General features: G+C 43.1%; 1 protein-coding gene across 1 annotated transcript in view; it reads right to left on the bottom strand.

The window, feature by feature from the left end:
- Positions 1–13107, bottom strand: part of TSPAN2 (tetraspanin 2) — a 57867-nt gene extending 44760 nt beyond the window's left edge. The window contains 1 exon segment of the mRNA XM_036767776.1: positions 13017–13107. Within this exon segment, the coding sequence (XP_036623671.1) occupies positions 13017–13085 (69 nt within the window). The 5' untranslated portion in view covers positions 13086–13107.
- Between the last annotated feature and the right edge of the window lie 316 nt (positions 13108–13423).

The following is a 13423-nucleotide window of genomic DNA, read 5'->3' as shown; positions in this document are numbered from 1 at the left end:
TTGCATCACAGAGTACTCTACCCAGTTCTGGTCGCAAGAAGCATTAGGGGCTACAAATCAGAAGCACATTTACCCTAGGACCTAATGTGGCATTTTTTCAGGGAAGAAGAAAAAGTAGGTTTTCATCCTATTATTATGCAGTATCAAAATCGGGGAGATGGCAGGAGAGGGGTGTGGATGTGGAAGATTTGGGAGAAGTAAGGTAATTTAAAACAACAACAACCTAGAAACAAATATCATATTGATTTCACTTGGAAAAAAGTCCAAGGGACCACTCAGCTCAATTTTTCCCAGCAAGTCTAGGTGAGGCAGAGTCAGGTAAGATGCTAGTGGTTAGTTGACCCTGGAAATACCAAATGCTGAATGGACCCTGAGCTGCTAAAGGTATGCTCCTCCACGTGGTCTGCATGAGGCTTTCTGTGAAGTTCCTGGATGCAGCCTTCAGGTAAGGTGATATTTACATACAATCTCCACTTGATTCTCTGTATTAGGAAGGCAGCAAGGGTGCAGACACCAAGTCTAAATCATTGCTGTATGGCCTTGGGGTGCAGGATATGACTACCTCCTTCTGTTTGATATTGACCACGGATTCTTAACTTTTGGGGGGCTGTGGACCCCTTTGGCAATCTGGTGGATTCTATGGACTCCTTCTCAGAATAATGTTTTTTAAATGCATAAAATAGAATGCATAGGATTACAAAGGGAACTACTTATATTGAAATATGGTTATAAATATAGGTATGTATAACCAAATGCATAGACCCCAGGTTAAGAATACCCGATCTAGACCATTAAAATTGTTTTAATTTAATTTGCATTCCTTGAATATGCATCATTTGGTAATAGAGTAGAAGTGATAGTGGTGAGTTTGATGGTGGGGGAAGGAGGAAACAAGAAACTAAAAAGTTAGCTTTAACCAATTCACAAACTGGATAATTGACACTTGGATAATTGTGAATTAGTTGTATTTATTTATGAGATTGATAACAGCATCTTTCTTGAAGAAAAGGGGAACAGGGAAAGGACTAGCAAACATTGGGAAAAAGGGACTCTGGTTGTGAGAAATTCTTTAATGAGCAATACTGAAACATCCCATATTCCCAGAGAAAGACATCAGTTAGCAGATAAAGCCTAGAATCAACGTGATATCAGAGAAACAAACCAACTTAAAACAACAACAGCAAACCTGTCCAAGTCAGAAGAAGGGAGTCAAATTCTTTCCATTCCCTACACTGTCAGGATAAAGGGAGGAGATCACATCTTTTTTTCATTCTATGACACTCTGACCCCCATAGCCCCAAACACAGCACCATGTATATTGTGGGTTATAGATGAAGAAATGAGTGCCATCAAGACGGATTGTGAAAACCCATTCACTCTGTAATTGATGTCCCCCCTATCAGCTTTTTTCCATATTCTCCTATTAGCAAGAACCAGGCATTAAATTGTGTATGTGTGTATGTATGTATATATATATATATATATATATATATATATATATATATATATATATATATATATATATGTATATATATATATATACACACACACACATATACATATATACATACATATGCACACACAGGCAGCTAGGTGGCACAGTGCATAGAATGGTGGTCCTGGAGTCAGGAAGACCTGAGTTCAAATGTGACCCCTGATACTTCCCGGCTATGTGACCATGGGCAGGTCACTTCACCCTGTTTGCCCCAGTTTCCTCATCTGTGAAATGAACTGGAGAAGGAAATGACAAACTACTCCAGTATCTTGGAAAGAAAACCTCAAATGGGGTCATGAGGAGTTGGACAGTACTGAAAACAACTGAACCACAATAACAAAGATATGGATAGATAGATAGATGGAGTTTCTTGTTTTCTAGAATGCCTATATTTTTGCTATTCATGATTGTTTTCACCATTTTTAGCCGTGCCAGGAGTGAAAGCAAGTAAAGAAAAAAATGTTTCAGGAAAGTATTGGTTTAGACATGAGCAGGATTGTTGATGGCAACAGATCTCTGTGGTCAGCCCAGTTAGCATTATGTAGGCAAAACATATGCTATGAAAAAGCCAGTTTGGACAGTGTTCATTAGGAAACATTGGCTTATAGCTTGGGTTCTGATAGTCTTTTCCTCTATAGCATTTTCACAGTGACTCATTCTGCCTCACCACATCCTTATGAGCTCAGTAAAGCCAGCAAGGCAAGCGGTATCGACTCTTCTGCAGAAAGGGAGATGTTGAGTTGAAATGGCATGCCTCAAGACGGGCAGGTTAATGGCCAAGTTTGCTTAGCCCCCAGACCTTCTGCCTCCCCTTCTGGAGCTCCCGTTACTAGGGAAGGGGTCAGAATCCCAGGGCACACCTGCCCCCTCGAGCTCTCTGCCAAGAGGCAGAGGCTTGGAGTTGTGGTCTGCTTGGTGTCCCTGGCTGCATTTCTGCCAGTTGGCTCCTCTGGGTAGGATGCCCACGTGAGCTGATGAGGTTGCCAAGGCTCTCCTGCTCCTCGCACAGGAGAACTACCACTGCCCCCATCTGTCCCCTGACCTGCTCTTGTGAGTTGCCATGGACAACCATCCTCTTTGCCAGTTTGTTTCTCCCCACTACCATGAAGCCAGGTAAAAACAGAGAGAAGCACACACTTCTGAATGTTCAACAACTCTTACACTGGAACATATTGCTTCTTTAGAAACCCTGGCCTAAATGAATCCATTTACTTCTCCCCACTCTAGTCCAAACACCATTCAGCTGTCAAACTGATCTTCCTAAAGCATAAGTCTGACTATGTCACCTGCCCCCTTCCCCATTCAGTAAACTTCAGTGGCTCCCTATCACCTCTAGGATCAAATAGGTTTATTCTATTTATAAAATTATTAAATTTATATTATATTTATAAAATTATCAAATTTTTATTATATTTGATTTATTCTATGTATAAAATTGTTTGTATTTTATTATATTTACAAAATAGTTAAATTTTTATATTTGATTTATTCTATTTATAAAATAATAAAAATATTATATTTATAAAATAAAATATTAAAAACGGAGTTCAAGGGCCTTCATAACTTGGCCCTCTTGTATCTTTCCAGGCTTCTTACACTATACTTACCCCTATCTCTTGTGCAATCCAGTGACACCAACCTCCTTGCTGTTCCTTGAACAAGATGCTATCTCCAGACTTTGGGCATTTTCCCTGGCAATCCTCCATGTCTGGAATGCTCTCACTCCTTGTCTCTGCTTCCTGGCTTCCCTGGTTTCTTTCAAGTCTCAGCTAAAATCCCACCTCCCACAAGAAGCCTTGTCTGATCTTCCTTAATGCTAATGCCTTCTCCTCTGTTGATTCTCTCCAATTTATCTTGCATGGAGCTGGTTCTACACAGTGCTTTTCTTACCTGCCCTCACTGCTCAGCACAGAGTAGGTACTTAATAAGTATGTGTTGACTATGTATTAGATATGGAACAATTTTTTTCTGGCCCTGACTTATGATTTCATGTGTAGGGAATTCCAGGTGTGGAGACTCCCTCCACTGGTTCAGATGTGTAACTGGTCTGTAACTTGTACTCAATGATTGCTCAAGGTTACGCAGTGAGTATATATCAAAGATAGGACTTAACCAAGTCTTCCTGACTCCAAGGCCAGCAGCCTTTCAGGCTTTGGGGATACAAAAATAAAAAGGAGACTCTTTTGTTTTTGTTTTTGGGGTTTTTTTTTTCTTGTTTGTTTTGTTTTTTTTTTTTTTGGTTCTGTTTCTTCTTTCTCGTGATTCATTCCATTGGTCAAAATTCTTCTCCACGACTTGACTAGAGCATAAATTAATTCAATGCGAAGTTATACATGACAGTTATATGAGACTTCATGCCGTCTTGGGGAGGGAGGGGGGAGGGAGGGGAGAAAAACTGGAACTCAAAACTATGTAGAACCGTGTGTGGTAAACTAAAAATAAATAAAACACCTTTAAAAAAAATAAATAAAAAGGAGAAATGGTCCTTGCTTTCATTATTGTGATTTACAGTGAAAGAAGAAATACTGGGATGGGAGTCAAGAGGCCAGGATTCAAGATCTACCCTGAGCACTACTTGTGAAACTTTAGGCCAGACTCTTAACCCTCTCAGACAGTTAAGTGGCTCAGTGGAGAGAGCACTGAGCTTGGAGACAGGAGGACCTGAATTCAAATCTGACCTCAGACATTTACTAGCTGTGTGACCCTGGGCAAGCCATTTAACCCTGTATGCCTCAGTTTCCTCATCTGTAAGATGAGCTAGAGAAGGAAATGACAAACCACTCCAGTGTCTTTGCCAAGAAAATTCCAAATAGGGTCGCAGAAAGTCAGACACAACTGAACAACAATAGCAACTTAACCCTCTATTTCTCAGATTCCTCCCCCGAGGCATGATGGAATGGAGCTGGACAAGGTCTCTTCTAGCCCAATAATCCTGAGATTATTTTATCATCTCTATGATATCAGTAATAGAAATGGTAATGCTATATGCTAAGGTTGAAATCTAATGTTACATAAGACAGGAAGAATATTACTTCCCAGACGTCAATAGCTTGACATCTCATTATTTAGTTATTTTGTTTGTTTGTTTTTTAAGCTCTCTCTGGCTTGTTTGAGTGACAGACATTTCCTGGCATTTTCCAAGATTTCTGTACTTGAAATGTCAGGCCACAAAGTTTTGGGCTTTTAAAAAAATTCTCTTTAGTTTTTCAAGAATAAGGGAAAAGATGCAAAATGGTGCTTCATGAGAGAGTCCAGAATTCACACAACAAGCATTTTTGCTTTTTCCTTTAGATCATTCCAAAAATATTGCTGTTATAATAATTTTCCTATAATCTTTCTTTGTTCCAGCAGACTGTAAGCTTTGTGAGGGCAGGCATTATTTTTCTATTAGTCTTTGTCTCCCTAGTGCAGGGCTGGTGGTGGTGGGGAGCCTGTGGCCTTGAGGCCATATGTAGCCTTCTAGGTCCTTGAGTGCGGTCTTTTGATTGAGTCCAAGTTTTACGGAACAAATCCTTTTATTAAGGGGATTTGTTCTGTGAAGGTTGGATTCAAAGGGCCCCACTTGAGGACCTAGAAGGCCATATGTGGCCTTGAGGTCATGGGTTCCCCATCCCTGCCCTAGTGCCTAGACCAGTGCATTGTAATTGAGGAAAATCAAGGCAATCTGGTTAAACTGCCAAGTAAAGGAAGGGAGTAATGAATAACAAGGTTGGAAAGGTAAGGTGGTGTCAGGTTGTGAAGGGCCTTAAAAGCCAAACGGGATTTTCTATTTAATACTAAAGGTAAAAGGGAGATTCTGGAGCTTAGGGAGGAGGGGAGAGATGTGGTCACATCTGTGCTTTAGGACAATCACTTTGGCAGCTATAATAGAGTACAGGATGGAGTGTTCTGAGATTTGAGACCGAGAGACCAATCAGGGGGCTATTGTTATAGTCCAGGTGACAAGTGACAAGGGCCTGAGCAAAGGTAATGGCTGTAGAGGGTGAATGCAGGAGACACGGTAGAGACAGAAGTGGAAAGTGATTGGATATGGGGGATGAAAGCGAGTGAGGTGAGAATATCCTTGAGGTTGTGAACTTGGTTGGTGGGGCTCTGAAGAAAGATACAGGTGTTTAAAAGAGGTATGAGTTCTAGGGAAAAGATAATGAGTTCTGTTTTGAACACAGTTTTGTTAGAGATGCCTATGGCACCTCTAATTTGAAGTGTCCACTTAGATGATAGAGATGGAGCCCTGGAGCCCAGGAGAGAGACTAAGGCTGGATCTCTTCCAGCAAGGGACCCAGCATGCTTTGCTTTCCTCACTCCTGGACTTTCTTCAGAATCTTCCTCCTCCTTGGGCACTTCTGCCTTCCCACATTAGGTGATCCAGGAGCTTAAATCCTTGACTGCCTGGATCTACCTAATGCCTTTAATTTAGCCAAGCCTGTCCTCTGCAGGACTGATATGTTACCTATATCTTGATTTGAACTCAGAGAAAATTCAGTTGTTGCTAGGCCACTGGAAAATACTTCTAAGATATGTAGGATAATTCTGCTTCCTTCTCATCCTTAAAAGGGTACAAAAGTGAAGATGAGCTTATGGTCAACCAAGCAAAATGCTTTGAAGCTTTTGGAGAGAGTAGTTCATTACTGTCAAGGGTCCCAGTCCTACACTAGTGCAAGGCCTTCCTAATGAGTTTTCCAATCTCTAATCCAACCCTTATACCCAATGCCAGAAAAATCTTCCTTATGTGTAAATCATGTCACTCCTCTGCTCAAATACCTTCAGTGACTCCCTATTATCTGCCAGGTGAAATTCAAATTCTGTTGCTCGGTATTCAGGGTCCTTTACAATCTGGTATTTCACAATCTTCCTACCATGTTACTTCCCTTGTGTTCCGGCCAAACTGGACAACTCTTGGCCCCAGGGCCACACTATACTTTCCTGTTTTGGTGTCTTTGCTCTGGCTTTTTGATATTCCAGGTCTGGAATACCCTTCCCCCACCTTGTCCTCTTCACCTGTCTGGTTCTTACCCCTCCCTTAAAGGCCAATTCAAAAGCTACTTCCTTCATATAGTTCCTACCCAGCGGTCATGAGTCTTCCCATCAGATTTCACACAATACTCTTATTTCGTAACTTTCTAGCGTAACTACCTAGTATCATGAAATTTTTGGTATCTGCTTTGGTATCTTATTCCCCAGTTAGGGTGTAAACACTTTGAGGGGAGGAGCTGTGGTATATCTACACTTTGATATTCCCCCCCACCCTTCTCCCCCAGCCCCTACCCAGACCTTAGTACAGGGTTTAGCACACAGCAGAAGCTTAATAATATGTTTGCTATATTGTATTACTGGCATTTTTTACTCCCAGATCTTTCAGTAAGCAAGTTATAAGGCCACAGACACAATCTCCTGACACTACACTGTAGACAGATTATGTAAGAGGAAGGTAGGATGTGAGTTGAAATTATCAGGAAAAAGTAAAAAAAAAAATCTTTCATTTCTAATCCAATGACTTTAGTGACTCCAGTGTAAAATATTAAAATTAATTAGGAGATCTTGCTTGGAGTCCTGGAAAGAGCATGGACTTGGGAGGCAGGAGATCCTTGAGTTCAGATCTCATTTCTGACATTTCTTGGCTATGTGGCCTTGAGCAAGTTTCTCAACCTCTCTGAGACTCAGTTTCCTGTATTGTAGAAGAAGGATAATACCTGCAGTGCCTGCCCCCTCACAAGGCTGTGGTTAGATACAAATGAGTTGTGTTTTGTAACACTTGATGTGCCATATAAAATGCTGTTGTTGTTGGCGGCGGTGTTACTGGTACCATTCTTTCTTCTCCACCTCAACGAGCCTGATAACGACTTGCTCTCTATCCCCGTTGCCCCACTAACAGGGGTCAAAAGCAAAGTGGAACGGCTCTGTTTGCCATATATGGCGTCTGACTTTCATCAACTGAGGAGCTGTTTCCTGTTGGGTCAGTAGAGCCCCAAGAGCCCAGGGTACACAGCACAATGTGAGGAAAATGCTGAGCTCACAACAATATACCAAGGAATAAACAGCTCCTAGGTTTGTCTTTAAATCACCGTAAGTGGACAGGGTGGGTGGTGGTGTGTTTTCATATTGCTATGCAACAGGGGAAAAAAAATAAAGGTGATTTCACCAGCGGCCCCAGGAATACTTTGTTCTATCAGATTGTGGTGTCTGAATTTAGACATGCTGGAGGGAGGGCTTTCATGTCAGACATCAGCCACAGTATCAGAAAGTAATTCCAGGCTGGTGATTGCTGGTTGTTGGTTTTTTCCCCTCTTGAAATTCCACAGCGAATATATTTAGAGGCGCTCGGGAAAGGGAGTATGCTGTTAGAGTGGGTTTGATAGAGTTCAATGTTTATAAAGCCGGGATCAGAACCTTGGGAAACTCAAACCAAACTGCCAGCAGGATACAAAATGATTTATCAAGTTGTGGATTAAAAATGACACCTCCCAGAGACTCAGGGCCAGCCGTGTCACCGGAGTATGGGGAGAACCTAAAAAGGAAGAAGTGCCCCCTGGAGAGTCCTCTGGAGAGCCTGTGTCTCAGGAGAGCTCAGGGGTACCTGAGTATATATGTAAATAAAAGAGGTTTAAGCACAGTCACCCCTCTCAGTTTTCAGAAAAATAGTTCAATATCATCCTATCGCCCCAATCCCATTGTTCAGGAAACAGTCATGAGGTGAACTAGGTCAGGATTATTCTGGATTTTGGTCTCCTGCACAAAATGGAGGTAATTTGTCCCAAGTAAAAGCTCCTTGCCAAGTCATTTATCCTCTTTATCAGAATGTGTTATATTGTTAGGCTGGGCTGGATTGGTGGAGAACAGGGACCCTGCTTTCTCTTCTAGGATCAATCTATGTAATAAATTTTAATAAAGGCACCTAATAAGTACTTTCTAAATTGAACTGAATATCTGAAAACTGAAAATGAACCAAGAGGCAAAAAGCAGAATATAAAGACAGTCAGTAAGACAGAGGGATAAAGGACAAAGAGAGTTGTAAATGGATTGCGATCTGCACTTTCGGAGGGAGTTTCCACATCAAGATCACAGAGCCATTAAAATACTGTAGAACAAGGCAGACTGAGTCAGGCTTACTAGCTAAGTGGCAGAGTACAGATTTTTCCCAAGATGCAACTAATTCAAGTCATTAACCAGCCTTGCTGTCAAAAGGCATGCTATATTTATTCTCTCTTTTGTGGTTTTGTTCATCATGTTCTCTCTTCTTTTCCCCCTCCCAACTGGCAATGCCCTTTGCTGTCTTTTATCCAGTTCTTACTGATCCTTCAAAGGGCCAGGTGTAGGGCATGAAGTTTTGGACTTGGGGTCAGGAAGACCTGAGTTCAAATCCAGCCTCAGACACTTACTAGCTGTGTGAGCCCAGGCAAGAAACTTCACCTCTGTTTACCTTGGTTTCCTCATCTGTAAAATGGGGATGATAGGGTGTTCTGAGGATAAAATATTTGTAAAGCATTTTGTGAACCCTAAAATAAATGCTTTTATCATTATTTTATTATTAACAGTAATAATTTTTCCATGAAACCTTTTCTGTCTACTTTAAAAGCACATTGAAAGGGAAGTCAGGAAACTTCACCCACTGACTGTTCTGATCTTTGAAAAGTCATTTCTTTCCCCCTTCTGGGCTTTTTTTCCTTCATATCAAATTAGGAGATTGGCCCAGATTCAGCAGTTCAACAAACATTCATTAGGTCCATACTATGTATAAGACAGCATCCCTACCATGTAGGGACACAAGACAGGACTCCCTACCACGTACTCTTCTATCCCGTGACACTGGCCTCCTCTCTGTGCCATGAACAAGACACTCCATTTCTTGGCTCCAGGCATTTTCACTGGCTGTCCCCCATTCCTGGAATGTTCTCCCTCCTCATTTCCACCTACTGAATTCCCTGGCTTCCTTTAAGTCTCAACTAAAATCCAGTCATCAACAGAAGCCCTTTCTCAACTCCTCTTAATTCTAGTGCCTTCCCTCTGTTAATTATTTCCTATTTATCTTGTATGTGCATCTAGATGGGGCAGTGGATAGAGCACTAGGCTTAGAATCAGGAAGGCTCACGTTCGTGAGTCCAGCCTTAGATACTTATAAGCTGTGTGACCCTGGGCAAGTTACTTAACTCTTAACCTCAGTTCCTCAGCTGTAAAATGAGCTGGAGAAGGAAATGGCAAACCATTTTAGTATCTCTGCCAAGAAAATCCCAACTGGCATCACAAAGAGTTGGACACGTTATCTTGTATATAGCTTGTTCATAAATATTTGCTTGTTGTCTCTCCCATTTGATTGTGAGCTCCTTGAGGGCAGGGACTGTCTTTTGCCTCTTTTTGTATCTGTGGCTCTTAGCACAGTGCCTGGCACATAGTAGGCACTTAATAAATGTTGATTTATTACCTCTGGCAATTCTGGCTATGGGATCATGGGTACCATTTAACCATATTCAGTACAACTCTAGAAAGTAAGTGAAGAGAAGAGTTTTTGATCTGCATTGGTAGAAGGAATTTCTGTACCTGGGAGCTCCCTACGTCTATGAAATTACACATTTGACCCTGTCCCCAAATGTGCAAAGCACTGTTGGAGATTCAGAGATGAAAACAACAGTCCAAATCCTCAAGGAGCTTATCGTTCAATAGGTGGGGATAAGACGTGTGTAGACAAGTAATAAACATAGTGGAAGTAGGATCAGGTCAGAGTCAAGATCCAGACCAAAGTCTGGAAATTTGAGGGAGGATCATAGGGTCCAGATCTGGAGTTGGAAGGCACCTTAGTCCAACCTCTAAGTAGATTGGAGAAGATAGGCCAAGATAGGTTAAGTACCTTGCCTAGACAAAAAGGACAGATGTGAGCATTTGAACTCAGATCCTGAGACTCCTTTTCCACCCCAACATACTGCCTCCAGACCCCTTTTACATCCAACATGCTATGAGTCTATATTCCAACAGTGCAAGATCTCTACTTGTCTAATCCTTAATGTGCAAACCGACACCACATTTCTATTTACTAATAAACTGTATGGTGTTATTAGTTTTGTTGTTTTTGTCACATAATCTCTTTTAGTTTTTTTTTTAACAAAAGAATCACAAAATCCTTAAAGGCAGGAACTCTGTTTTTATTCTTCCCTTACATGCCTTTGAGATATTCTGGTGGGGTGACTATAGGACAGGCCTGGAAGTCAGGAAACCTTAGGTTCAAGTCAGGTCGCAGACACATGAACTGTGTGACAATGGCCAAATTACTTAAGCTTTCAGTGCTCCCAGATAACTCTCTAAGTTTCACTTAAAGAGAAGTTGCCCAGCTTTATTTCTACATCAGAACGCAAATGTTCTCTACAGTGAGTGAATTTGGTCAGGACCAAAAAACCAAACCCTTCTGGTAGGTCAAAGACCCATTCCAGCCATATAATTGGTACTCTGTAAATATAAATTAATAAAACTTTTTTTTGCAGATTTACCTTCCTAATTATACTCTTTTGAGGCAGATTTTAAAATTAATTTGTTTTAATGAAGAGAAGGGGAAAGATGGTCCAGAAAAGTTTTGCAATTGGGATTAAAAATGTGTAGCAGACAATCCAGAGTGGATAATTTACATCTGGATAATTAAGGCTTGACAACACATTTCATATCAAAATTCAAAAAAATCTGGAATTTTGTGTCCTGATAAGCATTTGTTCATAAGATGAACTCAGTGAAAATGCCTCGGCTGGCAGAAATCTTGTGTTTGACATTTTAGGATATATCAACCCAGTTATAGGCTTCCCTTCCAAACCTGCTGCTGTTGGAGGCTCCTGCTGAGGGCAGCCTGAGCCAAGGGAGAACATGGTCTTCCGGGAATTACTCTGCTTTGGCAGATGCAAGTAGAGACAGCCCCACTCCCAGGGGCCCATTTAGTAATTAGTCACAACTGGGAGACGAAGGTCTTTCTAAAATTGAACAGCTTCCTTAAACCAGAAAGAATACTTTCTCTCCATACCTTCCTCGAAGACTGGGCAGTTTCAATGGCTCAGGTCACTGCTGCCCCATTCCAATCTCAGAACAACTTAAATTATTTAGTACTTTAGTGTTTATGAGACACTTTCTTCCCAACAATCTTCTTAGGTAGGTCCTACAGACATCATCTCCATTTTATATATGAGGAAACTGAGGCTTAAAATGTCACCATCATATGTAGCTTGGAAGTGTCAGAATCAGAATCCAAACCCGGACCTCCTAACTCTGGACCCATAGTTCTTTTTTTCTATATCATTGCTGCCTCTCAGAAGGACAAAACCAAACCAAAAACAGCCCCCATCCCCACTAGAGAGCCTGTTGTCCTTTGGAGGAGTCCCCCTACCTGATGGAAATTTACATCTTGGCATAACCCTAAAAAGACTTGCTAAGAGACAGAGAGAAAACATTTAGATCCCATTTCGATTCCTCCAAGATGTAGGCATAGGATGGGGCGATGAAAGATCTAGGAAGAGTCTTGTCTTAGTCGTGTCTACAAGAATTTGAAATACCCAAGGCGTCACGACCCTCTGCCAGAGACCCAGTGCCTCCACCTATGAATTGGGAACCATATTTGGTTCTTGCTCCTCCTATTGTCGATGCAATAAACTTCAGAGTTGGATGAGATCATCTCTGAGAATCAAAAGGTGCTGGGTACATTTGAGGATTTCGAGAGACCTGGTTGGCTGCTGGGACAAGACTGTTTACCTTGGGAAAACCCCCTTACACAAGCCTCTGGTCCCCAGCCAGCACTTACTCCTCCCTCCTCTGGACCTAGGTCTACGGTGAACCAATGTCCCCCTGCACTGCACCCCCCCCTGCCCAAAACAAGAGATTTCCCTCCAGATTTGGCTCTGTTTTCATGTTGTCCCTCAAAGGGGTATTCTGCACCTGCCAGGATCCTCCTGTCCCCTTGATCGGACCCGGCCTCCCGAGGGGAGGGAAGGCTGGTAAGAAGAAACTGACGGACAAGCAGGTTAGAGGGTGGGAGGGGAGGCGGGGCTGGTGAAGGTAGAAAACCCACACCAGGTGAGGAGAAGCAGGTGGTGCCCCATTCAGCCAGAACTGCCTGGAGGACTGAGGAGGGATGGGGGAGCGTTTAGATAGAGGCAGGAAGCAATCCCTGCCCCAGAATAAAACCTCAGTTTAAAATCGCTCTATTCCATTCCCCAACGTTTCTGCCTACTCCGTCTGTTTTTTTTTTCCTTTATGCCTCTCCATCCCTCTCTCTGATTCTCTCCTTCTCTTTGTGTCTCTGTCTTATTTCCTCTTTAGATTCGCGCACACACACATACATACATGCACACACATACATGCAACCACATACATGCACACGCCCCTTTCCCCCCCACCCCCCCCATCCTCGCCGCTGTCACTCTCGATCCCACGCCCGCCCGGACCCGGACTCAGCAACTGCAGTCCCTCCTTCCCTCCCTTCCTCCCTGGGGAGCCCCCCTCATTCGTCCTGCTCCCCTCAACCTGGGAGCGCCCATCCCGCTCCCCTCTTGGGGCTCACCCAGAAAAGCAGGTTGAAGGCGAGCAGCATGTACTTGATGCAGCGCAGGCCCCCGAGGACGCGCCCCATCCTGCGGCCCCGGCAGCAGCGGGATCCCGAGTCCCCAGGCCGGGCTCGGAGCTCAGCTGGAGCCCCGCGGGGAGGGGGCGGGGCCACAGGGAGGGCGGGGCGTCGGGGAGGAGAGGGATGGGGAAGGGGGCGCTGTGTATGTAAAGGGAGGGAAAGGAGAGGTTGAAAGGGGAATGGGAGAGGGGTTTGGAGAGAGAGGAGGGGGAACCAGAGGGTGTAGGAGAGTGATGGAGAGAGGAGGGGCGTGGATTAGGGGAGAGGAGAGCTCCAGGAACGGTTTCGGGGCCAGAATTAGCAAGTGTTACGCTCCCTCTGTGTTCGTAGTGAGGGACTGTCTC

Source organism: Trichosurus vulpecula, chromosome 7 (genome assembly GCF_011100635.1).
Source record: "Trichosurus vulpecula isolate mTriVul1 chromosome 7, mTriVul1.pri, whole genome shotgun sequence".
Classification (NCBI taxonomy): Eukaryota; Metazoa; Chordata; class Mammalia; order Diprotodontia; family Phalangeridae; genus Trichosurus; species Trichosurus vulpecula.
The sequence above is the reverse complement of the archived record's forward strand: the minus strand, read 5'-3'. Positions and strand labels throughout refer to the sequence as shown.